At 46.3% G+C, this 27,640-nt stretch overlaps 1 protein-coding gene across 2 annotated transcripts; it reads right to left on the bottom strand.

The window, feature by feature from the left end:
• Nucleotides 1-161: 161 nt before the first annotated feature.
• On the bottom strand, nt 162-27,640 carry ATP2C2 (ATPase secretory pathway Ca2+ transporting 2). Of its 2 annotated transcripts, XM_058813374.1 has the most exons (27): nt 27,482-27,640; nt 22,096-22,206; nt 21,353-21,469; nt 18,151-18,240; nt 17,784-17,819; nt 17,633-17,694; nt 16,400-16,508; nt 16,175-16,324; nt 15,753-15,821; nt 15,371-15,446; nt 15,078-15,144; nt 13,810-13,934; nt 11,963-12,060; nt 10,457-10,558; nt 9,530-9,619; nt 8,079-8,180; nt 7,369-7,525; nt 5,617-5,787; nt 5,192-5,289; nt 5,053-5,103; nt 4,208-4,374; nt 3,063-3,131; nt 2,868-2,984; nt 2,135-2,282; nt 1,464-1,559; nt 1,021-1,162; nt 162-383 (listed from the first exon to the last, which is right to left on the bottom strand). In XM_058813374.1, exons 1-27 carry the CDS (start codon nt 27,578-27,580, stop codon nt 271-273), a joined length of 2,832 nt encoding a protein of 943 aa, XP_058669357.1. In that variant the 5' UTR covers nt 27,581-27,640; the 3' UTR covers nt 162-270. The 2 variants fall into 2 exon arrangements, with proteins under 2 accessions (XP_058669357.1, XP_058669358.1); XM_058813375.1 differs by lacking the exons at nt 17,633-17,694; nt 21,353-21,469; nt 22,096-22,206; nt 27,482-27,640 and having other exon boundaries at nt 18,151-18,176.

The following is a 27,640-nucleotide window of genomic DNA, read 5'->3' as shown; positions in this document are numbered from 1 at the left end:
AAAGGAGCCACTCTGGAGGTTTCTGCAGACAGCTCACGTGCAGGGGGTGGAAGAGTCTCTGGTGTAAGGACTGTTGGTACAGCTGCACTTGAGTACCTTCAGGAAGGATGTGTGGGTCACAAAGCCATGGATTGGGATTGTCACAGCCGTGTTCCAGGTGCATTTCAGAGCAGTCTCAGTTGTGACATCCCCTGGTGTGCTTTGGGGGGCAGCAGTGGTGGATTGGGATTGTCACAGCCGTGTTCCAGATGCATTTCAGAGCAGTCTCAGTCAGTTGTGACATCCCCTGGTGTGCTTTGGGGGGCAGCAGCGCTTTTCACAGAGTTTGATGAGCTCGGACACCACGAACACTGAGGAAGCCAGGCCGGTGAGGAACAGCAGGTCTGGGAGAGGAGGGAGTGGAGGTGAGCTCAGCTGGGCAGGAATCCCAGCCCAGGGCTTCCCTGCAGCTGGAATTGGGCTGGTGAGCCCCTGTGTGCCCTCCTGTGCCCTTGCCAGCTGAGTTAGGGACAGCACTGCAGCACACAAGGGCCACCCACAGCTGGGACGGTCCCCTTGGAGGGTGGAAACAGGAATCATTTGGGATCCCTGCCCCCTGCTTATGACACAGCACAGTGTAGATGGAACACGGTGAGGTAGGGTGCAATTTGCTGATTGAAATGAAAATCCGTGTTGCATTTCAGCTGGGAAACTGAACCCAGCTCTTTACAAAGGGAGTGTCTGCATAATGATCTGAGAAATATCATCATACAGAGCTGGAAAATCTTGGCATGTCTCAATTTACGTGCATTTATGTGCAGTAAATCAATATTCAGAATCTAAGCTGGGATAATATGAACTACTACTGCTATTTGGGTACAGCTCTTTGTAAATACACAGAGATTGGAGCTGTTGGTTGATCTCCCCTACCAGTGATGTGTTGGGAGCTAGCAGCTAACCGGGAATGGCATCTGCTTTCTAAAGTCACTTTAAGGCAAAAAAAAACCCAAAAACCAAACCATTATTTATTCTGCAACTTACCTACCACTCCTAAATTCTCTGTCTGGAAGATCTTTTGCAGTGGAGGGATGTAGATAACTGCCAGCTGTCCCAAAAATGAGCCAAGCACGGAATACAAGAACATGCGGTTTCGGAAAAAGCCGATTTCAAATATCAACTTTGTCTAAAAAAGGAAAAAAATATTTTAAAAGTAGCTTTTCCCAATCTCTGTTGGAGCTAAATGACACCCTGTTTCTTTACATTTCATTTCCATTTCTTTTTAAGTTACATAAATATTAACTTAGAGCTATGTAATTGAAAGTGTAGTTGCACTTGTGATGGATAATTTATCTGTATAAAAAGTTGATAAAAATCATACTGCTTTAAATAACATTAAAAAATCCCTTACTATGCAAAATGCTGGTATTCTAATGTTTATGTTTGTGATTTGAGACAAGAAATTACTGCTGACAGAGCCATCTCACCTGAGAGCGACATGTCAGGGCGTTGAAGAGGTCAAAAAACACAAAACAGGTGAAAGTCATTGTTGTGGTTCGAGGAGTTATCCCCCCCTTTGGATTCTGGAAGCACAAAAAAAATCAGGGGTTAGTTTAACCTTACAAAAATATTCCAATTCAATAGAAGAATTAAATGTTCCCTCTAATAAGCCCAGTCAAATCAAAGGGTAGTAAAACAAAAGAGTAAATGTAGTTCTAGCTATTGGAGGTAGCATTCAGTTCTCTCTGCTAATTTTAAAGTTTATGATCTTATCAACCATACTTTAAATTCTTAAACTGATGTGACTTTGAGTAAAGAACATCCTAAATTCAATTACTGAAACTTAAAGTACCAACAGCAATGTATTGTACTCGGCATTTTCTGCTGGGAAAATGGAAAGCTGGAGGTGAAAAGTCCCTTAAAGTATTGATTAAGTAATAATTTTCCCGTTCTGGATTGGAAGGACCAAATTAGAGGTAACAGAGGGAGGCAGGAGCAGAACTGGGAGCTGACCCTGCTCTCTCAGCCCTCTGCCCACAGTGATGGTTCTCCACGGGATGGATTCCAGAAAGTCCTTCTCATGTCCTTCAGAAACTGCCCTCACTTTGTGCTCCACCCACCCTGATGGAAACAAGATCCGAGTGCAGATTTCCCTCACCTCCTTCCAGAAGACAAAGAGGGTTCCGCTGATGATGATGATTGCTGACATGAAGATTTTCAGGATCAGGGACTTGCTGAGGATGGTGTCTGTGATGCACCTGGGGGGCTGCTTGATGGTGTCCCTGTCAACAGGTTCAACCCCCAAGCTGCCTCCAAGAGAAGCAGAGGGATGTGTTAATTAATGCAGGGTCCCAAAATGTTCATCCTGAGAAACCAGGATGGAGCTGGTGGGTGCAATTCTTGAGACACAGTGTGAATATTCAAGCAAGGTGACATAAGGCCCAAATTTGTCCATGTCACTGATACCAAAGGTCTTTTCTGCATATTGAGCTGCTAAAATAACATTAAATCATCAGACCACCCCAGAGTGAGACTGAGCATAATGTGGAAGCTGTAATTGTATTTAGCTGTAGTTGTAATTAGCAGTTGGATGAGGTTCCTAAGTCTTGTGATTTTGGGGCATATCCCCACTATTCCCTGGTGGTATTTTCAGGATAACAGGCCATTGCTAGTCAATAAAGGGAATAGTTAAGTGATTCCACCATAAACCTGGAAAATGCAGAAAACCTCAAGTAAATGTGAAGTGCTTTTTGAAAGACCAGGAGGGAGCAAAAGTGCAGCTTATTGAACCACTGATGGTGATTGATGAGGAATCACAACAGTTTGTGCTCTTAGGCCAAATTCTGACATATTAAACCCATGATTATTTTGCTCATTGGACTCTTCCATACCTCTGTGCTGGCGGCCCGTCCATGATGATGTTGATCCATAAGATCTGCATGGCATTGAGTGGGTTGGGTAGGTTGAGCACTGTTGACAGGGTAATTAGGCTCAAAGCTGAAATACTCCTGCAAGCACAGAACATTATTGTGCAGGGCCTCACCCTGAAGGTGCTTTCACAGGAGCTGAAGCGAACAGGAACTTACGTGCTCAACTGGAACCGGACAAAATTCTTTATGTTGTAAAATATTCCCTTTCCCTCTTCTATTGCATTCCTGGAAGGGAGAGGGGATTTTATTAAGTCAAGAGCACTCACACTGTTTGCACTGAGTTCCCTGTGACACTCAAAACACAACTGTCTTTTGTAGCCCTTATTGCAGAGGAAGTTCAGAGCCCAGCTCAGCAGGAGGCTGTCAATGCAGCTTCTCACTTACAATTCCTTTATCAACACATAGATCTGAAAGCCTGGGTCACATGGCCAGGTTATGGTTCATAAAGCAGGCCTGGGACCTATTTATATACTCACCCTGCCTACTCTGTTCTTATGAACCAACAGAGCATTGCAAATTACGTTTTTCCTCTGAGCTTCCTGGATGAGGCAGAGTGTGAGGTAGAGGTTGGAAAACACCTCTAGGATCACTGAGCCCAAATTATGACCAAAAAAGCTCTGATCTACCCAGGCTTTTGAGTGCTTTCAGATCCCCAGTTAGCTACAGAATCATAAAGGTTGGAAAACACCTCCAAAATCACTGAGTTCAAATTATGGGCAAAAAAGCCCTGATCTACCCAGACTTTTGAGTGCTCTCAGATCCCCAGTTAGCTACAGAATCATAAAGGTTGGAAAACACCTCCAGAATCACTGAGTTCAAATTATGGGCAAAAAAGCTCTGATCTACCCAGGCTTTTGAGTGCTTTCAGATCCCCAGTTAGCTACAGAATCATAAAGGCTGGAAAACACCTCCAGGATCACTGAGTTCAAATTATGAGCAAAAAGAGCTCTGATCTACCCAGACTTTTGAGTGCTCTCAGATCCCCAGTTAGCTACAGAATCATAAAGGTTGGAAAACACTTCCAGGATCACTGAGCCCAAATTATGAGCAAAAAAGCTCTGATCTACCCAGACTTTTAGTGGCTCTCAGATCCCCAGTTAGAGGAGCCAGGGCTTTCAGGTGCAAGATGGCTTGGTCAGCACCACTTGGAAGGAAAGTCATTGCCATGTGTGCAATAAAGGCGAGTCAGATCCACCCTGGCGCTCTCCACTTCTATCCCCAGCCCTCCTTACACAACAAGCAGGCCTGCTGCAGCAGCCAGCCAGAAAAGAGCTGCAGAGTAAGAAGATCTCCAAACCTACATGACTTTTGAGAAGTCATCATCCACGAGGATCATGTTGGCAGCCTCTTTGCTGACGTCTGTGCCCGCCCGTCCCATGGCGATCCCGATATCGGCCGATTTCAGGGCCACGGCGTCGTTGACCCCGTCCCCTGTCATGGACACCACAGCACCAGCCCTCTGCAAGGCCTGTGGGAAGGGACAGCTCACAGGCTCTCCAACCAGGACAGGAACAAGCCATGCTGGCAATTTCAGAGCCTGGACTGTTTGCATTGCTCCTTTTGTATTGAAAGATCTGTTGGACTCTGAGGGTAAAACGGACTCGGCAGCACACAGAGCACAAAGCTCAGAGCAAGAATTAGGTTTTTCAGGAGTACAGGGAATCTCACGACTCCAGCAGAAGTTAGAGGATGGGAGTAAAACCCTCAGAAATCATTCTCCTGATGTTGTAGTTGCTAATACCTCACTAGTTTTTTTTGTATGCCCAGGGCCCAGACTTGCAAGGAAAATTATAAAATCATATCAGAATATCAGAAGTTAGAAGGGGGCAGTAAAACCCTCAGAAATCATTATTCTGATGTTGTAAAAAACCTCACTATGTTTTTTTTTGTATGCCCAGGCCCCAAGACTCGCAAGAAAAATCATAAAATCGCTGAATATCCTGAGGTGGAAAGGACCCGCGAGGATCATCAAGTCCAATTCCACAGCTAACACCTTCAGAGAAATAGTGCCAGTGCTCTAGCTGGGGTTTTACAGTCCTTCAGTTTGAGCTGAGGCTGCTGGGGAAGATCAGATCATCCAGAGAACTGAGGCTCCCTCCCCCTTGTTTTTGTGAGGTGTACAATGAATTTCACAGGCTCTTAGTACCTTTATTATTTTTAGTTTGTGCTTTGGGCTTGTTCTGAAGAAAATGGAAACCTGAAAAACAACAAAGGCAAAATATAATCTCGTATTAGATGGAAGCTATTGGAAATAAGCTTTTTTTTAATGTAATCAAAGCCATTACATTTTGGACAGTGGAGGAGAGCTCTGCCTCTGCCAGCTGGTCCAGCTCTTCCCCAGACATGGCTTTCAGCTTCCCATTGCAGAGACCAATGTTCTGTCCTGCAAAGAAAAAAGATACACTCTAAATATTAGTGGATTCTATAATCCTAGCAATGCTATATGTGTCTTTTAAGAGGCTTACACTGACATTTTGCCATTTCTGGTGCTAAAATAGTGGAATTAATTTACTGGAATTTGGACCAGAGTTTGTAGCTGCTCTATACTCCATTTAAAATTTGTTTCAATGGAAAAGCAAAAATTCAGTGACCTTTAAAGCCTCTACTGAGCACACAGACACAATGATAAAGGTGATTATTAAGGGATAAAACACTTGACTGATGTGACAGACATACCACAGATCCCCAGGAGAGCAGCAAAGTTTGGTACCTATAGCCACAGCTGTTTCCAGGGCATCTCCAGTGATCATCTTCACTGACACACCAGACTCAAACAGGATTTGCACAGCTTCTCTCACCCCAGCCCTTGGGGGATCTATTATTCCCACCAGACCTAGAAATGTTAGTTTGCCAAGTTCTGGACCTGAAGCCAAAGCAAGTACTAGGAACAGAAGGGGGAAAAAGAGGACAAGAGTAAATTGTTAATGATGCATTTCTGTGCTTTAAAAGGAATATTTAGAGAAGATATTAAATTGCCTGTTTCCCAGCAGCAAAAGTCATTAAAAATCTTTAGTCATTACAATCAGATCTTGTATAGACACAAAAATTCAGTCCATTAAATAATAGTTTCTCTGAATGAGAGCATTTCTGTTTGACATGTTTCTCTTAGGATTTCTTTCTTACTAATTTTAAGCTGTCTACCACGTCTTGCCTAAATGCAGATGGATTAAATCTGGGCAGTGTTATGTTAAACCAGACACTGTTAAACTCCTAAGTTAGACAATAGCATTCCTGCAAAAACTTACACTTTTTTTAAAACCTAAAAATGTGAAATGTAAATTCAGTTAAACCAGTGAAACTCCCACCATGTAAACATCCAGGCTCTGAACATTTTGTCTCTGTTCCTGGTGCACACCCGTTATCACTCAATCATTCTTAAATCACTCAAGGATACTTTGCCAGGGGTCCATGTCAGCCTTGCTTTGATGATGGAATCAAAAGCTGCAGCAGCTGCCTGAGTTAATCACTTCCCCTCAGAGCAGTAATTTGCCATTGCCACGAGGGCAGATAATTTGGATATTGTAAATCAAGCGCTGCACAGGAGCTCCTAACCACAGGACACAGGGTGGGAGAATCTGTGCATTAACTCCACCATCCTCCAAATCCAGCTGTCAAGGCTTGTCCTCATCTCCTTACGAGCTGGGAATGGTGTCTGTGTCACTGTGTGGAAGTCTGAGGTGTTTCTGAGGGGATGTTCTGGTGATGAAGGAGGTGACACATGGATAAAGTTCCTGTGGGCTGTGCCCTGACAGGCACCTGGGATCAGGAGATCCAGAGATTTGGGCCCAGCAAAGGATTGAACCAAGCTTCAAACAGAAATCTCAGCTCCCAAATCCATGTTTGGAACTCCTTCCAAAGTGGATTTTTGTTGCTGTCTCCTTCAAAATCAAAATTGGCAGAGCAGTGCTTACATTGAGCCCAGCACAAAGCTCTGCAATGCAGCACCCAGAGCGTGTCCCAGACAATCACAGCTCTCCATGGAAGAGAAACACTCAATTTCCAGTGCTTGTTTTCAGCTCCTTTCAAACTCACTAATTTAAACCCAGCACAAAAAACCAGATCAGCTAGCAGACCTAAGGCATGGCCCTTGGCACTCTGACAAGAGTTGGGAAGAGACCATGAAAGCGATGCTAAGAACTGAGGGCTTTAAGGTGAAATATGAGATTTAGATTGGAGATTAGGAATAAATTCTTCCCTGGGAGGGTGAGGGGACCCTGGCACAGGGTTCCCAGAGCAGCTGTGGCTGCCCCTGGATCCAGAATGTCTCAGGCCAGGCTGAACAGGGCTGGGAGCACCTGGGACAGTGGAAGGTGTCCCTGCCACGGCAGGGGTGGGATGAGATGAACTTTAAAGTCCCTTCAACCCAAACCCTTCTGTGATTTTGTGTGGACTGAGCCTCTGCCCATCCTAACCACAACAGAGCAGAAAAGTTTAAAGCCAGATAGGAGCAGTAAGGACTGACCTCTAAGTCCTGAGGAGCCCATTCTCTTCTCCTCCTGCTGGTACAGGGCTTTTTGCTGGGGTGTGAGTGACAGAGAGATGCCACCACTGTTGTACAGAGTACAGTGCTGGATAACTTCCTCAAATGCTCCTTTCATAAAGTAAATATCTTCCTGATCCTTGAAAGCAAGGAGAAAATACACTTTATCCAAAAAAAGGAGCACATTTTGAATAAGTCTTTAGGTAGAAAAGATCCTGTTTCCTATTTTACCTGTTCCAAGAGATGCCCAGGAGCATATATTATGGATAGGATGGGATATTTTTGCTCTGGCCATTTTTCATGTTCAGCCCTCACAGACAGCATGGAGATGAAAAGGTTGGTGAGTTTTCAAACCAGAGCATATCAGCCAAAATGAGCTCCTTAACCCAGTAAGGGACAAAGGGCCAACCTTTCCTCCCACACACCAGACCTTTCTCTCCCTGTCACTTATCTCTGAAAAGCTTTTGTTTTCCTGCTTGAACCACTGTATGAAAAGTATTCCCCCCTCCCATTCAAACTCAGTTTTACAGGCTAAAAATCCCCCCAAGCTGGGAATTTTGAGGTTTGTTCTGTTTTCTCCAGACATAGTTAACTCCTGAAAACATTATTTGCTGAGGAGATACCATTTCATGCCCATTGTTGAGGTGTACAATTAGAAACACAAAACCAGCCCCTGCCTCTGTTTGCTTTACCTGATTTTTCAGTGTGCATTTCACAGCCATCCATTTCTGCTCGGAGCTGAATGGAATTTCCTTCTTTCTTACATAAATGTCCTTTATGTCAGCTAATTCCATCTGAAGCAAGGTAAAACAAAAAGAGCTCTGTGAGGCTGGGCATTGCCAAAACCTGGATATATTTTCCATATCACAAGGATTGACTGTTGACTGTGTCCTTCCAGGCTGTCAGATACCACAGAGCTCAAGAGAAAACACAAGGAGAGCAAAATTCATATTTCAAACTATTTTTTCCCTTTAGGTGTGGCTGATACGGGATAAATTAAACTGGAGTTTGAAGCTTGATTCCTGATAATTTTTTTAAGAATTAGGGAGCTGCCCTGCCTTTTTGTGAGGCTTTGGGTCAAAGGAGTTTCAAATCCATTCCCTAAATCTATGGCTGAGCAGATTTCTGGGTTTATTTTCTGGGTTATTTCCCAGCACCTCTACTTGAAAGAAGGAAATAGCAAATAACAGAATGGTCAGTCATGGATGTGGTTTTGAATTATTTCCTGATGAATTACACTCAAAATGCAATTCACAACAAAACCTTTCAGTCCAAATCAATACATTCCTGTGCCAGGTGAAGTGGGAGACGCTGGAAGCTGCTTTTGATCACCTCTGTCCCCAGCTCCCACCCAACCAAAACATTAAAAAGAAAAATAGGAGAGACACCCTCCCTCATATTCTGTTATTGCTTGGCTTGAATTCCAGAGCAGGAGGAAGGTTTTAACTCAGCATCTGGGGAAGGGAAATGCCGTTGTTTAAAAAGAAAAAAAATTGAAAAATCATGATTTCACTGCTAGAGTTATGAACTTTAAAAGCAGGAGGTAAGATCAGATGTTTGCAGGGGCATCCTTTCATCAGGGACCTGGGGGCTGAAGCCACAGCCTGGGTGACACTGATGAGGTGACACCAATGAGGTGACACCTTGGGGTGTTTCACAGCTCTGCCCAGGAGTGTGAGTGCAATATGCATAAAAACATCTTGTTTTACATAATCGTGACAAGGAAAAAGTACAAACCAGCAGATGCCCCAAAATGAGGGTGACCCTCTGCCATGCAATCTGGCCTGGCCTGTTCCTGCCCATTTTAACTCTTCTCTTCCTCCTGGACTCTTCATTGGCACGTGCAGGAAATATTAAAAAGGTTTTCCCATCTAAGCCCAAAAGAAATGCATTACCCAGCCTAAGTGCAGGATTAACCAAGCCAGGCAATGATTGCTGTCAGCACAGGAGCTCAAGCAAAGTGTTTGTCCATGACTAAAGGATGGCTGGGAGAGGAAACATCTGTGGCAGAGGGGACAAGAGAGGACCAAAACCAGCCTGGGGAATTAACAGCAGTCTCACTCTGCTGCCAGACCTCACAAATCCAGCTTTTATTATTTATTTATTTGAATTGCTGGAAAATTTTAAACTCTAAGGGTCTTACCTTCATTGCCAGGGCAATGAGAGCTCCTTCTGTGGGCTGTCCTATCACAGTGTTTTTCCTGATAACAGCATTATTGACTACACAGCCAGCCTGGAGAAAGGGACAGGTTTGCATGGGATATTTTTGTCATTACAGCTTTTTAATGTCTTTAAATGAAATGGAAGAAGAGGAATGAAGGTTGGAAGATGGAAGGTTGGGGAATGAAAGGAGCCACATCCCAAAAGTTTTGGGAAAAACTCAGCAGCATCACTTGAGATCAGTTCTTGTGTTTTCTAAAGCCACTTAATGCATATAATACACCAGTATTTTGGTAAAATATTATACTTTGGATAAATTAACATCAAGAAAACATAAGATACATCTAATGAGCTCACAGATCATGAAAATGAAGGCTCAGTCTCTCCTTCTATTGTTTCTAATGTGCAGTATGAATAAAACAGGACCTAGTCTCCATTTGAGATTCCAGCTTGAATCATTTCACCACCCAAACATTCCACTTTAGCCCGCAGCTGAATGTTCAAAATTTTATGTAAAGCTGACACAAAACCCAGAGAACATCACAATAAATTTATAAACTGACTGTGTAGCTGGCTAATGTCTAGAAACTGTGCACATTAAAAACCTGAACAGGGTAAAATCTATTGGTTTCTCCTTTGCCAGAATTGTATTTTTATTCAGAATATCATTGACTCCTGAAGCTGATGGCTCTGGTCTCTCCCTGCATGCCTTATGATCATTGCCTTTCACTCCTAACTTCAGGAATTACATCACACTCAGTCTTTCCATGAGAATGTTTTAGCAAGCCAGTCCATTTTAGAATTACAAAAGTAGGTTTGTTTTTTTTTTCCCCCAGTAATCATCCAAAGTTATTTGTGCAACTGAAAACTGAATGTAACTAGGATAAGCTGGTTCATAATTTATACTTACCTCCACGAGCTTCCCGATGGAGATGTTGGAAAATTCTTTAAGGATCTCCTTGGATGGCAGAAGATAAACATTTCCATCTCCATTGTAGCCCGCCCCGCTGACCTGAGGGAGGGAGGGAGAGAGAGGTGGGAAATCTCCCCTTTGCCAGGCAGGACTGGGCTGCAGATGTGTGCAGGGCGCTGCACTCAAGAAAATTCTCATTTTGAAGGAGAGCAGGGGTTCTTCTTTCTCTCTCAAAGCAAGGCTTAAAGGAAAGGCTGCAGACAGTGACAATATCACATTAAAATGGCTTTTTAGGGACAAAAGGAGTGAATTTGTCCTATAGGGAACTTGCTTGCTATAGATTCCAGAAGTTTCCTGCAGCTCAAGGGAGAGATGCAGACCTTTGGCATCACTGGGTTGTTCAAGCCCTGCTCTCTTGACTGTCTCTCCTCTGCCTCACATTTTGCATTTTCCCTCATTTTGCACAGAGAGGAATGATCCAAGCAGAGAAAGAAGCTGCTGTTATAATAAATATTCCTGCAGGAGATGGAGCAGCAAGGGTCAGTGTCACAGGTCAGGAACAGGAGTGAGGTGACACAGAGAGTCCAGGTATCTTCAGGAAGTTAAATTGAGTTTTATTGAAAACTTATTATTTTATACACAATAGAGGTCGACCTGGTTGGTCATTTAATCAACACCCAATCACACCACTGGCTAATTAAGAAGACACCTTTTGGTAAACATCTTATGAGAAAACAACTGCTCAGCACACCAGCTGCAAGATTGTCTTAATTCTTTTCTCAACCTTCTCAAAACCAGAACAGTTCCTGGGAAGGTTTATCTGGCTTTCTCTCTCTGATCAGACTGTCACATCCACAGGTCAGTGGCAGGTTTCAGAATTTACAGTAACTGCAGGGAACAGTTATGCCAATCACAGAATTCACAGAATGACCAGGTTGGAAGAGACCTTCAAGATCATCGAGTCCAGCCCAGCCCCAACAGCTCAACTGAACCCTGGCACCCAGTGCCACATCCAGGCTTTGTTAAACACACCCAGGGATGTGTTCACAAAAACTCCAATTCCACCACCTCCTCAGGCCAGCCATTCTAATATTTTATCACTCTTTTCTGTGAAAAACTTTTCCCTAATATCCAACCTGCATTTCCCCTGTTGCAGCTTGAGGCTGTGTCCTCTTGTTCTGACATTTGCTGCCTGGAGAAAGAGACCAACCCCACCTGACCACAGTCACCATTCAGGAGTTGTAGAGAGTGATAAGGTCACCTCTGAGTCTCCTTTTCTCCAATGAACATCTCAGTGGGACCTGAGCAGTTCTGTCCCCTCAGCCCCACCTCTGCTTGTCCCCAGGGCTGGACAAATCCCTTCTCTGTACAGAATATGACAGGAACTGCTGGGTTTGGGGCTGGCCAGCCTCCCTGCTTTGTGTCTGAGTGAACCAAAGGCAGGTTGGGTGCTGCTGGATTCCAGCAGGAGAGGCTGGGTCAGCCCCTCAGCCCCATCCCTACCTCGGCCTGGCAGCCGTCCGAGGTCACGAGCCGCGTCACCGTCATCTCGTTGGCGGTCAGAGTGCCCGTCTTGTCCGAGCAGATGACATTGCAGCAACCTGGGGCAGGGATGGATCCAGTCACAACTGGGCAGTAATGCAGCCCAGCAGGGAGATGGAGAGGGGGGAGAACAACTTTCACTCGTGGTGTTTGAAGTGCACCGGTGAAAGGGAGAAAAGATTGAAAGATCCTTTACCCTAACAGGGAAAGGAAGGATCTGAGTGCACACTGGGGCATTGTGAGCATCACTGGGGTGTGAGATGTGGTAGGGGACACCTGAAGAGGGTCACATTGTCTTGGTCAATGTTTCTGAGTTGCAATATCACAGAACAGAAGAGCTGCTCTATTCCAAAAAGATAGACTCAATTCCCACCCAATTAAGCCTTGCTTCTCTAAATCAGGAATTGCAGCCTTTCCCTGCCTCACCAAGGGACTGTGAGAGGTGATCGGTTAAAGACTGTCACAAAAAATACTCAAAGATCCACAGCCAAGAACAGAATCTGCCCCTTTACTCTGCTTTGTGCCAATCCTGATCCAGCAAAGCACATTTTTCTAGAGCCCATTTACAAAATACCACAAGAGGGTGAATTAGCAGAGGCACCACTGTCCAGATAGTTTCTACTCCCAAGAAGGGAGGAAATTAATACAAAATAAGCATCAGGCTCCAGCTCCCTCCTGAGTGTGAATATCATCCCTGGCTCTGGAGGTGATCACAGTGCTCAGGCACAAACCCCATGAGCACAGTGACCTCCAGGTAAAAACCTGGAGAGAAAATAAAGCAGATTGGGCTGAAATTAAATGAATCACACTTTGGAAGGATTAGCAGAAAGCAAAGCTGTGACCTCCAATACCTCATTTTCAGTGAGTGATAATTAAAAAAGGATTGTTTTTCTCCTTTTCAGAAGTTTCCCAGACAGTTTTGGCTGTGCTTTCTCTGCACCTGCAGTTCTGCCTCTGTGGGCGCAGCCCTAGCAGAACAAATTCCCTCAGGAGGGAAAAGCCCTTTCAGATGTCCTGGGTCAGGGCAGAGACAATAAAATCAGGGTGATAAGATTCCTTAACTGCAGAACAAACAAGGGCAGTTCAAACAATTGCAGTGTTTCCTAAGAGGACAGGTTTTAGCTGCAGGACGTGGCTGTGCAGCAGATTTTGGGAACTGCACGGCCCAGCCTTGATGTTTATTGTGCCTTTAATGAGTGGTGCTAAAGAGACTCTGTGTCTCCTCCTCCATATCCCTGCCACCCTGAGCAGGGCAGAGCAGCAAAGCCTGGGGTACAGTCACCTGGGAGTGAGGGACAAATTAAAGATAAGGGGAGCTGGAAGAACAATTCCATCCTGGTGTGTTGTGCCCTGCAGCTGCGAGGATGTGCTGGGACCTCCTCAAGTCCCCTCTGTCCCCCTCTCCGTGACTTTTTGGATATCAAGGAGATTTCCACCCAGCCTGCAGAAGGAAAAATGGCTTTATTTCTGCTGTCAGGAAGGGCTGGGGAGGTTTCTTTAGCTAGACACTGAAGAAGTGGGCAGGATGGATCTGCAGGAGGATCCCACTCATGGAGAGGAAGGAGAAACAAAGATTTTATAACCCAATGTGTGCCTGCTCCCCATGGGCTGGATTGCACCATTCCAACCATGCTCACACCACCAAACTAAGGGAAACACAGGGCAGAAAATGCATTTAATTCTGAGTGGGTTGCTCTGTCCCAGTAACCCTATTCCAAATTTATTTTTCTGGATCAGCCTGTGGCTGCCCAGCTCAGATTTGGGAGCCTGGCAGGTGACCAGGCCGTGTGGCCCCTCTGCAGCCTTACCTAAGGTCTCTACTATGGGCAGCTTCTTCACAATCACCTTTTTCTTGGCCATGCGCAGCACTCCCAGCACCAGGGTGACAGTGACCACGATGGGCAGCCCCTCAGGGATGGCAGCCACGGCCAGGCTGGGGACAGCAGAGACACAACAGCCTCAACACAGGGCCCAAACCACAGTACTGACCCAAAGGTGCCAAAGGGACATCCCCAGGGCTGAGTTTTCCTAAGGGGATAACCCTGGCACACTGTAAATACAAAAGCAGGATGTTTATCCAGCCCTTTGAGCTTTTCCTGGATGATTTTGACAGAGCAGTTATTTTTCTTCTTTACATTGACAAAGAGAAGTAATTTCTGGCTAAGCAGGGATGTAGAGACTGGATTTAATTTCATTTATTTAACTTTCTGTGGATGGCAATTGAATATTCCTTGGCATCAGGGCTCACATATTAACCACTGGCTTCTGACCACAGCCCCTCACCTCCTCTCTTACCCACAATGTGGGGGACAAAACCAGCTCCCCAAATGTCCCCATCATCAAAACCTGCAACACCTGATATGCTGGAAAAATCCAGCCCAGTCTGTATACTGGACATTAGATATTCCTTGGGAAGCTCTGAATGCTTCTAGGCATGTGCAAATGCAATCCAGGAGAGCTTATAAAACCATTATCTGCCCTCCAAAACTCAGAATTTACCACTTTCCTTGCACTGAATCAGTTTGGCTTCTCTGTCGTTCCCTCACCCAGGATTTTTTTTTTTTCTTTCCATAGAACATTTTTTATTTAAGAAATGATTTTAGAACCATGACAACGCCAAGTTAACAGGTTTTATGGGCACTGCTGAAAACACATTTTTATTGTGTTTGATTAAGAAGCTGTGCATGCCTCTTTATGCATGTGTTTTGTATGAGGTGTGCATTCCTTTCTTTAGATGTAAATCCAGTGGGAACAGCAAAGAGTAATATTTGCTGTTGGTACACTCCCACTAAATTCACAGCACAGATAGGAAAGGGCACCCACAGCAGGATGAGGCAGAGATGCCAGTGAAGATTTTTGAGATAACAGTTTACAAAATTAAATAAACCCTCAAGCTTGGTTCTGTTTTTCTCCACTCTGTTTAAACCTCACAATAATTTTGCCAGTGCATGAGAAATACGTATTTATGAAAGGTTTTACTCAAGTTCTCTTATGTGAAAAGTTAATTGTTTTGAACAGGGAATTTTTTGGGATGTTTCATTAGAAATGAAAGAGAGAAGGGCTCTCCAGTCCTCACCTGACTCCAATGGTGAACATGCTGAGGAGATGCTTCCCTTGCAGCCAGCCAATGAGCATTATCAAACCTGGAGGTATAAAGGATTTGATTAAAAAAAGAATTTAAAAATTCCCTAACCTGTTTTAGCTGATGTTGTGGAACTAAAACCCAATGAGGCACCCAAATCTCTCCTTCAGTGCTGTCCCTGCTGGAAGCCCCAAAGTCCAGGTAAGCCAGACCCACCAGGGCTTTTGGGAGAGCACAGAGGGATCCCACAGCCAGCCATGCAAGTGTGAGCCCTGCATCCCACTCACCAATTATCCCAAAGGAGAACAGGGTCAGCTGCTTCCCCAGCCTGTCCATGCTCTTCTGCAGAGGTGTCTTGGGAGTCTGGAAAAATTAGAGATGACTGGTTCTTCTTTGGGTGTTTTGTGGGATGGGGAGAAGATGGTTAGCTCAGAACAAGTGACCCAACAGTGCTGGTTTCAATCCATGGTCCCTTGTGCTTTTCCTACCCTCAACCCTCCAAGGGCAGAGCCTGTCCTGTCCTTCTCTGTCACTTTGGTGTCCCTCACTCACACGGGCATTGTGTGGCAGGAGCAGAACTGAACCCAGTGCACTGGCTCCTGGGACTGCTCCTGCTCACAAACTTTCACCCAGGACATCCAGAATTTCCCCAGCCAAGGACTGTGTTACCTCCTCAGCCTGCATCATCTTGAACACCTCGCCAAACTGCGAATTCTCACCCGTGCCAATAACCACGCCCTGAAAAAAGGGAAGAAGAGAGATGGAGGTGGAAAAACCTAGAGAATCCCAGATGGGTTTGGGATGGAAGGGACCTTAAGCTTCTTGTTCCAGCCCCTGCCATGGGCAGGGACACCTTCCACTGTCCCAGGCTGCTCCAAGGCCCATCCAGCCTGGCTTTGGACACTGCCAGGGATCCAGGGGCAGCCACAGCTTCTCTGTGCCAGGGCATCCCCACCCTCACAGGGAAGAATTCCTTCCCAACATCCACCCTCATCTCTGCCATTCACCTTTTCCTGTTTCTCCATGCCCACACTAAAATAATCTCTAATTAATGCCCAGGAAAGGAAAAAATCAGTGATGTCAGGACTCACTTTCCCCTTCCCGTATCGCACCAGGGTCCCCATGAAAACCACATTGCTCAGCGTGGTGATGTCCCCAGCCTCCAGCAGCACACCCTCAGTCTTGTTGCAAGGCTCAGCTTCCCCAGTAAAACTGGATTCATCCACCAGCAGATCTGTAACCTAATTCAAAAGATGAATTTCTGGCACTGTTAAGACAAGGCTTTGCCAGCCAGGCTGGTTTCCAGCTGAATTTACCTCGATGAGCCTGAGGTCTGCAGGAACCCTGTCACCCACAGACAGGTAGATGATATCTCCAGGCACCAGCTCTCGTGCTAGAAGGTGCTGCAGTTTTCCTTCCCTTAGGCTACATGAGGCAAAAGGAACAAAAAGAAGAAAGGGAAGCAGGCTGTGAGGGTTTTATTCCTTCTGCAAGCTTGGGAATGTGGCTGGCAAGAAAGCCTTGCCCCAAAGAGCTTCCAATGTAAATAAGAACAGAAAACCTTCATAGCAATGAGCAGAGGATTATGTTCAGCTTGGGCTTGGTTTTAATTCGTAAATAGATGGGCAGGTTATGGATGATTTACATTTCAGGAGTGACTTTATAAACTATAAACATTATTTATGCACTAGAGGAGCAATGAGAAGTTGTGCTTACATGCTTTAAATAATGAATTTCAGACTCTTGAACCTAAAAAAGAAGCGTTTTAAAGCTAGAATTACCCCTGGCATTCCACTGCTGCATTCAAAGTGGAGCCTTCCAGGCAGCTGGATGCTTCTGGTGTCATATCATAAATAAATAAAGAACCAACAGTGGGGTTTGTAAGCTCCAGGGTGAACTTTGGACCAGAGGAAAACCCCACACCTCTCTGGCAGGGCAAGGCTTCCCTGAGCCTCACAACTTATTCCTGTTAGCTGTGACAAAACTGATTTGTAAAGACATAAATAAGGAAAACGTTTCTTGTGATTTCCAGCACTGATAACAAACATCAAAGTGGGGAAAGCGGTGTCTGATGCACCCTGCAGCTGCTCCATGGGCTGTGACCTGGCTGTGCCTGTGCCTGACACGTGTGTGCAGCACCAGGCAGGACAGGAACCCCATCCCACCTGCACTGCACTCAGGTGTTGCTTTGTGCCCAGATCTTCTAAGGAAAAACTACCCTAAAGAAAATAATACACACACAGGTGAGGTTTTTCCTGTCTGGGGAGAGAGGATGCTGCAGGGATGTGGAGCAGATTTTTCTGGGACTGTCCTGTCTTAGCATTTATTAATTCCACAGGGTGCCTACTCCTTATTTCTAATTTTTTCCTAATAGTAAAACAAAAATTCTAATAATTTCTGATCAATACTGATTATTTCATCCCCAACCTAGAGCTGCACCCATTCACAGTGCCACCCCTCCAGAGACCAGCTCCTCACTATTATTCCACAGCCTGGAATAATTCTCTTCTCCCTTTGGTGCTGCCCTCTCAGCCCCCTCCCTGGCTCACCAGTTGCACTCAGGGGGCACCAGCTTGTTGAGCTCCTCCAGGGACTTTTCTGAGCGATATTCCTTGTGAAGGAGAGGGAGAGGAGAGCCAAGTTACAGCAGAGGGCCCTGTGCTGCTGGCCATGGCCACTGCAGAGCTCTGCACAACCCACCTGGATGAAGGCCACGGTGACCACGATGAGCACGGCCTGCGAACAGAGAGGTGACAGGTGTGGGCACAGGGACCATGGGGACAAAGGACAGGGACCACCACCGTGGGGACAAAGAACAGGGGCTGCCACCATGGGGACAGGTGACATCCAGTGTGGGGATGGGGGACAGGTGACACCCGCCATGGGGACAAGGACAGGGGCCACCCACTGTGGGGACAAGGACAGGGACCACCATCACAGGGACAAAGGACAGGTGTCATATGGGTGATGGGGCCACCACTACGGGGATAAAGGACAGGTGACACCCACTGTGATGATGGGGGACAGGTGACACCCACTGTGGTGATGGGGGACAGGTGACACTCACCATGGTGATGCTCGCGGCGTCCTCATACTCCTTTGTGATGACGCTCACCAGAGCTGAGGCCAGCAGCAGGAGGATGAGGGGGTTTTTGAACTGAGAACACAAGGGAAATATGGAAGGAGAGGTGCTGAAAGTGGGATGGCTGCAGACCCAGCAGGAAGGTTTCCTCAGGAAGGGTTCCTCAGGAAAGATCCCTCAGGAAGGGCCCCAAAGGAAAGATCCCAAAGGAAGGATCCCTCAGGATGGGCCCCACAGGAAGGATCCCAAAGGAAGGATCCCACAGGAAGGGCCCAGCAGGAAAGGTTCCAGCAGGAAGGATCCCTCAGGAAGGGTCCCATGAGAAGGGTTCCTCAGGAAAGGCCCAGCAAGGAGGGCGCAGCAGGAAGGGTTCCTCAGTCCCTCAGGAAGGATCCCTCAGGAAGGGTCCCTCAGGAAGGGTCCCAGCAGGAAGGGTTCCTCAGGAAGTGTCCTTCAGGAAGGGTCCCTCAGGAAGGGTCCCACAGGAAGGGTTCCTCAGAAAGTGTCCTTCAGGAAGTGTCCTTCAGGAAGGGTCCCTCAGGAAGGGTCCCTCAGGAAGGGTTCCTCAGGAAGTGTCCTTCAGGAAGGGTCCCTCAGGAAGGGTCCCTCAGGAAGGGTTCCTCAGGAAGTGTCCTTCAGGAAGGGTCCCTGCGTGGTTCTGCTGCAGGACCCTCCTTACATCATGGTCAGGTTCTGCAGTTCCTGCCCCACAGGGATTTGGTGGCCTCGGGGACCAGCAGGAAAAACTCTGCTGCAGTCTCAAACTGCACCAAGGGAAATATAGGGTAGATATTAGGGAAAAGTTTCTCACAGAAAGAGTGATAAAGTTCTGGAATGGCTGCCCGGGGAGGTGGTGGAGTCCCCATCCCTGGGTGTGTTTAACAAAGTCTGGATGTGGCACTGGGTGCCAGGGTTGAATTGAAGGGTTGGGGCTGGGTTGGTCTTGAAGGTCTCTTCCAACCTGATAATTCTGTGAATTCTGTGAAGTTCACACCAAAACACCTGAATCCCCCCACTTCTCCTCTTTTTGCACAGGCACTGCTCCCCTTTGCAGACACAGAGCTGATTCCAAAAGCTTCTTAGATGCACAATAAGAACAAACAAAACCTTTACTGTCCTTTTAGAATCTGAAACCAGAAATCCTCTTTCTTCTTCTTTTTCATTTTTTCTTTAATTAATCTGCTCAAATCCTCACTGGACCGAGGGCTGTCGGAGTCAGGTGCTCACTTGTTTCACTTCTAAGCAGAGATTTTGAGACCCCTTTTGCTACCTGAGAAAATTACAGCTCTGCTTAACTGATGTGGGAATTGATGGAAAGGAATTAAATGGATGAAGATAAATCTGCTTGCTTCGTGCAACAGATGTGTGGTGATGCTGAGCAGGAAAGCCAGGGTTTAAATTTATTCTTGGATGGATCCAAAGGTGAAAGTCCCTCCATTTCTCTTTAGAAAAACGAGGCAAAGGGGATGTTTACAAAAATAGCAACTGGAAGAAGCAACAGCAAGGGGCTGCTGGGTGTGAATGGTGCAGGAGCAGAGGCACCAAAAGGTTGCAGGAGGATCAGAGATGTACTAACAAATCCCTTTGGTGTCCCTGTAGGAGAAACTGGTTCTTAAGGCTGAGCAGAAAAAAAACCCCCATCTCACTTTTTATCAGGAATAAAAGAATCCTTGGAGAGATTTAGTGATCCTTACCAAAAGCTTAAGAATATCAATCATATAGAAAAAAAGGGATGAACTATGAAATAAAAATGAAGTATTTCAAAGCAACTCAAATCCTTGTGATTCAGCTAAGCAAGATCAGTCAAATCACTGGTTAGAAATGAAAAATAAAAACAAACAAAAGGCCCTTGTCTGGTTAAAAGATCTCAAAGAGAGGTGAAAGATGTATTAAATACTGATGAGAAATAGATAATAAAAGCAAAATTCAAGGATAACTCAGCTGGGGAAAGACAAGATGACAAATATCACTTTCTGCCTGGCTTTTGGGGCAGTTGGTGTGAATTTGTGGGTGTCACAGCCCATGGCACCATTTCTGAATGTCCCTGTCACTGGTGTGTCACTGGCAGAGGCCCTGACGCCTCAGGTTTGGCTTTTCTATTTTTCCCATTCTGTGCTGCTTTAGTGTGTGGGTCTGGGCTCACATCAGGGGATGCTGAGCTCTGTGCACAGAGCAGGGACACAAAACAATTCCTGCTCCAGCTGGACACCAAGGACAAATGATCCAAATCTCAGCCCCAGGAGCACAAACACCGTGGGCTGGAGAGAGAAAAACAAGCAGGGTGGGACTGCAGGGGCTAAAGCTGCAATGGGACAATGAACTGCAAGGTGCAAATGGAGCAGAGCTGATCCCAGGGAGAGACCCCGGGAGCGCTCGAGCATTTTGGGGCCATTTTGGGTTCATCTTGGGTTCATTTTGGGACCATTTTGGTTCATCTTGGGCTCATTTTGGGACCATTTTGGTTCATCTTGGGCTCATTTTGGGACCATTTTGGTTCATCTTGGGTTCATTTTGGGGCCATTTTGGTTCATCTTGGGTTCATTTTGGGACCATTTTGGTTCATCTTGGGTTCATTTTGGGGCCATTTTGGTTCATCCTGGGTTCATTTTGGGGCCATTTTGGTTCACCTTGGATGCAGCCCTGGCTGGGCTCTTGTGCTGCCCAAGGTGGATCAATTGAGGTTTCTGAATAAATCTCTACTTTATTCTTTATCTCCATCTAGTCTCTGTTCTGGGTCAGCCTTCACAAGGCATCAATCCTAAAACTCCCCTGAGCTCCACAGCTGCCCCTTTCCTAGAAGGACAGCCAAAATCAGAGCATCTTCCAAAACCAGAGCATCTTCCAGCTACTGGTTTTCCTCAAACCTTTCACGAATTTCTCACTTGCCTTAAAGAGAATAAATATGCTCCAGCAATCTGATCTACAGCTTGATTTGTGGGCTGTGTGGGGATAAAAAGGACCATTTCTGTCTGCAGATGTTATCTGCACCCTCAGGGAGCTGCAGAGGAGCCTCACAGTGGCTTTTCCCAGGGGAAGGAGCAGTTCCTGTGCCCAGGGCACAGCCTGTTCCAAGGCTCAGCCTCTGGAAGTAGAAACCCTGAATATTTCAATGCAGGCACACGCTCAGCAAAACCCAGCCAGGTTTTGTTTCTGCCAAGAAATGAGGATCTGTGCAGAAAATCCTCACCTGGTCCAGATATTTCTTCCATATTGGCTCTGTGTTCTCTACTGAAAATTCATTCCAGCCGTGTTTTGACCGGCGCTGGAGCACGGAAAACTCAGAGAGTCCAGTCTGTAAATCAACCTAGAGGGGAAAAAAACACAACCCAAACATTTCATATTATAGAAAACTTATTATGTCAAATTTGTATTAAACCCCTATTAGCAGACTAGGCAAGATCTTCATGGCTCAGTCCCACATGAAGAAAATAAATCCTTCTGTTGTTTTTCTGTTTAAATATATATTTTTGTTAAACTATAAAATTTTACCATCAACCATCACAGAAACCCATGAAGTAAGCACAAGTTAATTAAAAAAAAAGTATATTCCCAAAAGGGAGAAATTGTACCAGAAATTGTACCATAGACTATGAAGTAGAAATGTAAAATAGTAAAAGAAAGAAGGGTTTTCTGACTGCACTGTGTATTTAAAGAGAAAATAAAAATAAATACATCCTGACAAAACTTTTAGGGAACAAAATGAGCAGGGATAAAATCTATTCTACCTGGATTTAAAAAATACTGAGGTCAGAACCCAAAACATAGCCAAGCACTAAAGCTTTCCCTGATGGTGGGGACCCTCACAGGATCCATCCCACAAAAAGGCAGAGGAATTGGGCACTCCAGGAGTTTGCAAGGCAATTAAAGGCTGATTTTGCAGCTCATGCCCTTCCCACAGCAGATCCCACATTCCCAAGGGCAAATCCTTACATTGAGGGCTCTTGCCAAGTCCTCCTTGTGGCATTTACAGGCGTCCTTCGGGGGCAGCACTGCCACCTCCTGCTCCTGCTGGATGATTTTCAGCTCACACTCCTGCTGGGGCTGAGCAAACACAGCAAAGCACTCGTCAGGTGAGAGCAGTGTTAATTAAAGCTTTCCAGCACCTCCTTGCTTTTCCCTTCATCCCATTCCCTCCCCCCCCCCTTGCCAGCTGGGCTCCTTCGGTCACTACAACACTTCCCAAACCTCAGAGCTTTAACACCAGCTCTAATTCTGGTATTAGAATTAGAATTATCTAATTCTGTGAGGCTTAAAGTCAGGGGCAGGTTCTTGTGGGGGGAGAGAGGCTGTGAGGAGCTGGGGAGCCACAAAGGGAAGCTCATGGTGCTGATCAGGAGAGGTTTGTGCTGATCAGGAGAGGTTTGTTCTGTTTGAGTGTCCTGTCCAGAGCAGCTCTGTCCCCTGCCAGTGTCTCACAGCCCAGACTCAGTGCTCAGAGCAAGGAAAACATTTTTCCCCTCGTGAAAACACAATAAATGAACTGAAAATGTGAGCTAGAAATGTGAACCAGGAGAAGCAAAACCTCCCCTCCTGTGTCCAGGGCTGTTTTGCCTCTGCAGCTCCTCCGAGCAGGGTAAACCCTTCCTGCCCCATCCAGGCAGCCCAAACCCTCAGCATCCCAACCTCTCCCTTTTAATTCTCTCCATTTCCTTCTCTAAAATGCACTTCCCACAGCAGCAGCATCCCCAAAACCTCTGCCAGGCCCATGATGAAGGCATTGTGATCGGGCTGAGTACAGAAAGGGAGAAATCTCCCCCTTCCCAAGGGAGAGGATCTCCATTCCCTTTTCCCTTCATCCACAAAGCACAGAAATGTGTTCATTAAAAATGTGTTTAATGAATTTAACGTGTTCATTAAAAAAGGAACCCCCAGAGCTTGTGGCAGGCACTGGGCACCAGCAACCAGCACCCTGGGATGTTTGCTGTGGGATGCACTCAGGTCTGGCTCATCCTCCTGCAGGGGCATTTGGGGACTTGAATATTCAGGAACTTTCTAGGAACATGCAGGGCTTTGCAATCTAAAACCTGAGATAAATGCAGAAAATGATAAATGCAGAAAGACATAAATGCAGAAAACCATAAATGCAGAAAATCATAAATGGAGAAAATAACAAATGCAGAAAATGTCCTTGGCTGTTTTCTCATGGAGTTGGATTCAGTTTTGGGGTTTCTGGAGGGCTCAGAGTGTCACTAAGCCCTGCTCCTGGACCAGGCTTTAGCCATATCCATCTGTTGTAGCCCCTTTTTATGGCCATTTTGTGACATTTTCCTCAAGCTGGTGACCCCATTTTGCCCAGAGAAGCTGCAGCACTGCTCCCCTTTTTGAGCCATCCTAGCACTGGACATCACCCTTATTTCCACATCTCCTTAACAGACCTCTTGAGAAGGGACAAAAATATCCATTCCATTTTTAAAACTCGTGAATTATTGGATTTATATCCCTCTTTGGGGGATTTATTTGACTTATATCCCTGTTTGGGTGTGCTGCTTGTACAAATCCATCAGTTCCCTGTAACTTTGTTGACATCCTGACACTGAAATCCCAAAAAGCCACTTATGGAGATGGAAGGGTTTGGTGGGAAGAAAACACAAGGCTGCCATGGATAAACACATCCTGGAATTCACTGCCAGCCTGATTAATGTGGCTGCTCTGTGCTGCAGGTGACACACACAGGTATCAAGGTACAGCTCTGCCCTGGAGGAGTTTAAATTTTAATAAAAGCAGCTGGAGGGCAGGAAGGGACCTGGACATGAAGATAACATGCCTGCACTCCCCAAGGGAAGCAGGGCCCGGCTCTATCAGCAATATTTACCTTCAAAAAGGTGTGGAGGAAATAAATGCCAAAGGCCCTGGATGTGTCTGAGCCCTCTGTGGTTTCTCAGCTCCCTGCTCCGGGGGCTGCTGTGACAGGAACAGCTTCACTGGGGTGAGTTCTCTCAATAAAGGGTTTCTCCCTCATGAGCATGGCACAGCTTTTCCCACCAGAACAGCCCTGAAATGCATCAGAGGGGCCCCATCTCCCTCCTCATCCTCTGCATGTGCTGCCTCTGTGCCCCAATCCCATCCCAGCCCATGGATGTGGGGTGCCAGGCAGTGTCCTGTGCAAATCCCTTCCCAAACAAACCTCTCCTGGCTCTGTATTTACACTGCAAAGCAGATGTGGCTTATCCACAATATCCATTTACATTTATAACCTTTATCCTCTCTGCACAAGAGCACAGACTCCACTCAGCAGGGTAGGAAGACAAATATAACAAATATAATATATAACAAAAGGGGAATTATCAGTTTATCCATTGCTTTGCAAGATCAGGAGATACTGGGGGCTGTAAGGAGCAGCTGGTGTGGCTGGGAGCCACCTTGGAGGTACCTGAGCATCCCTCATCCCAAAACAATCCATCAATTGTGCCACTGAGCAGCCCATGTGGAAGAAAGAGAGCATGGGGCTTTCTGCAGAGCACACAGCCCTTTTTGTGTACTCTGGCAAGCAGCCCAAAATATCAGTGCTCGGGATTTTCCCCCACCTCTGCCGAGGCTGAGGCTTTGCATATTCTTTTCCCTGTCTTGGGTTACTTTGGAGCAGCTAATGGACTGCAATCCAGAGAGGGCTGGGTTATTTAGATTACATGAAGCCCTTCCAAATATTAAACTTTATCCTGCCAAAAACCCAATAAATTAATCAAACCATTCTCTCCAAAGCCTTTTACGTTTCTGTTTTTGGGTGGACATGGCAGGCAAAAAGAGCCATGTTCCAGGGGTGCAGACAGAATGCAGAATCCACCCTGCAGGTGAGGAGCTGCCTTGCTGGGCGTCCCTCTCCAAGCTCCCACCACCACCACCACCATTTCTGCACCTCCCACACAATTTCCCACTTCCCTGTTGCACATCTCTCAACAGAATTCCAATTTTTTACACGAAACAAAGACCTGGTCCCCTGCTTGCAGATCCAAGCCTCAAAACAGTGCCTTTGATTGTGCAAAAGGTTTTGCAGTAAAGCTGATTTGAAGCACCCAGCTGCAGCCCCTTGAGAGTCCTGCCCTGGGCTGTGCCCACTGAGGTGCCCCTGGTGCGTGGGCAGAGGGAAAGGGGATGTAAAGAAGCAGTGCACAGGCTTTCCTCCCACTTTCACACACTCTGGGATGCTCAGAAGAAAACAATCTTTGCGTGTTCTTCAGATTTCTGCAGGAAACAGTTCTCCTAAAGTGGAAATCAGCCCCACAAGAATTCTCCTGCATTGGGGACTGAATTCCCTGGTTCTGAATGGGGCACTGCAGGAAAGGGTTAAACCATGGCCAGCGGAGCCTGGACAGGGCTGGGTGTGTGCTCTGCCATCTCCAGGTGACACCATGGCCACAGGTGAGCTGGTCATCACCCCACAGTGACAGCTCTGGGGCTTTCCTTCACAGGAAATGTTGGGGAAGGCATTTCGTCACCATTTGGAGTATTGGGCATTTCTCCTGCCTGGAGTCCCAACAGATCACCTGCAATCACACCTGTATGGCCCAGCACAGTGCTTTGACCAGAATATTTATATTTATATTTTACATTTATATATTATATATTATATATTATATATTATATATTATATATTATATATTATATATTATATATTATATATTATATATTATATATTATATATTATATATTATATATTATATATTATATATGTAGTATATATATTTAATATATATTATATACACTTTATATATTTATATTTATATTTATATTTATATTTATATTTATATTTATATTTATATTTATATTTATATTTATCACATAAGATTGAAAGTGCTCTGCAACTATTTTCAAGCGAAGCAGCAAAATGCCATCAAGTAGGAGGAAAAGGAGTCATTTACCAGCCTTAATCATACTCTGGGAATAAGTTTGTTCTTATTTTCATTTTACACTGCTGTCTACCTCCTACCCCATGCCAAAGCTCTCCTCACCTCCCTCCTCTGTTACACACACACCACTCTCTGCAAGGACCAGAGCTAAAATTCAAGAGGGGTTTAGCTTTGGAAGTAAATACATGGCACTATTTATTTTGGCACAGCATAAATGGTGCAGCCTAAGAACAAGGCAGCCTAATTGCCAGTGGCCTCCTGCCTACGTGCAATCAGAAATTTCAGCTGCCCACCAAGCCAGGGCACAGGACTTTCTGTAACCTCATCAAGATCTTCTTTTCCTGGGGTTTTGAGCTCTGGCTGAGCAGTGCACACCAGCATCACCCCAAGCACTGCACAGGGTGAGAGTTCAGTGTCTCATTTTCTTCTCCCTGTGGCACTGACTCACCCCACACTGGACAGGTGAGACTCAGAAAGGGCATTAGCTGGGAAAGGCTTCAGTCACTCAGGAAAAGCTCATGAATCTCTCCAAGTGTGTGGTTAGAATTCATTGGGATGGCAGTCAGGGCTAAGCTGAAGGGATTACACAAATGGGGTTCACGTGGCACAGCACCCAACCCATCTGCCACGTGCCAGGAAAACTGGGGCTTGAGCCATGGGAGCCTTGTGCTGAGCAAATAGTCAGATCATCCCAGACTGGAAGATTTTGTGGTGAAAAACCAAGAAGAACATCAAATATGTCACCCAAACCCCCACTGGCCACTCCATCTGTGCTGAGGACAGGGAGGGCACAGTAATGCAGCATTTTTCAGGGTAGGAAAGCAATATTTCCCAGTGGATTCTGCAGGTCTGAGCCAAAACTCTCCTTGGCCACTGGCTACCAGCCCTGACTGCAGGAACAGCACAGAGGGGTGCAGGAACAGCCCAAGGGTCAGAGCCTGAGGGTCACATCCCAAGGGTCACCTCCTGAGCGTCATAGCCCCAGGGAAACATCCCCAGGGTCACAGCCACAGAGTCACAGCCACAGGGTCACACCTGAGGGTCACATCCCGAGGGTCACAGCCCCAGGGTCACAGCCCCAGGGTCACATCCTGAGCGTCACAGTCCCTCAGCCAGTGACCAGCACTGGTGGCAGGGTACTCTGGTGACAGGGGAGCCCTGCTCTCCATTTCCCCTGCCTCCCATGGAACTCCAGGGCTCTCCCACGCTCTTCCTTAGTTTGGAAGCTCCTCAGAGCAGGGAACAAAGCTGCTGGGCAGGATTCGGGCCTCAGCTCTTGGATTCCTGCATAGAAACAAGGCTCCCCATGGCTCTGACCCTGGCAAACAGCGCCCACCTCATCCCCGTGCTGCGGGAGCCTCGCACGGAGCGGGGACAGCGCGGCCACAGCGGGACAAACCCGGCAAAGCGCACAGAGCGAACCCCAAACACACAAACTACCCCAGCAGGTCCGGGCGAGAGGCAATCCTCACCTCCTCCTCCGGCTCGCCGCTTCCCAGGGGCTGATATTTCTGCACGAAGCGGAGGAGCGACTTTTTCTGGAAGAATTTGGTGATGCTCCCTTGGCCCATCTTCTCCGGGACGACCCGCGGGGCGGCACCACCGGGACCAGCGGCACCAGCGGGACGGGA

Source organism: Ammospiza caudacuta, chromosome 13, assembly GCF_027887145.1.
Source record: "Ammospiza caudacuta isolate bAmmCau1 chromosome 13, bAmmCau1.pri, whole genome shotgun sequence".
Lineage (NCBI taxonomy): Eukaryota > Metazoa > Chordata > Aves > Passeriformes > Passerellidae > Ammospiza > Ammospiza caudacuta.
Note: the sequence above shows the minus strand (reverse complement) of the source record. Positions and strands in the feature narration are given on the sequence as shown.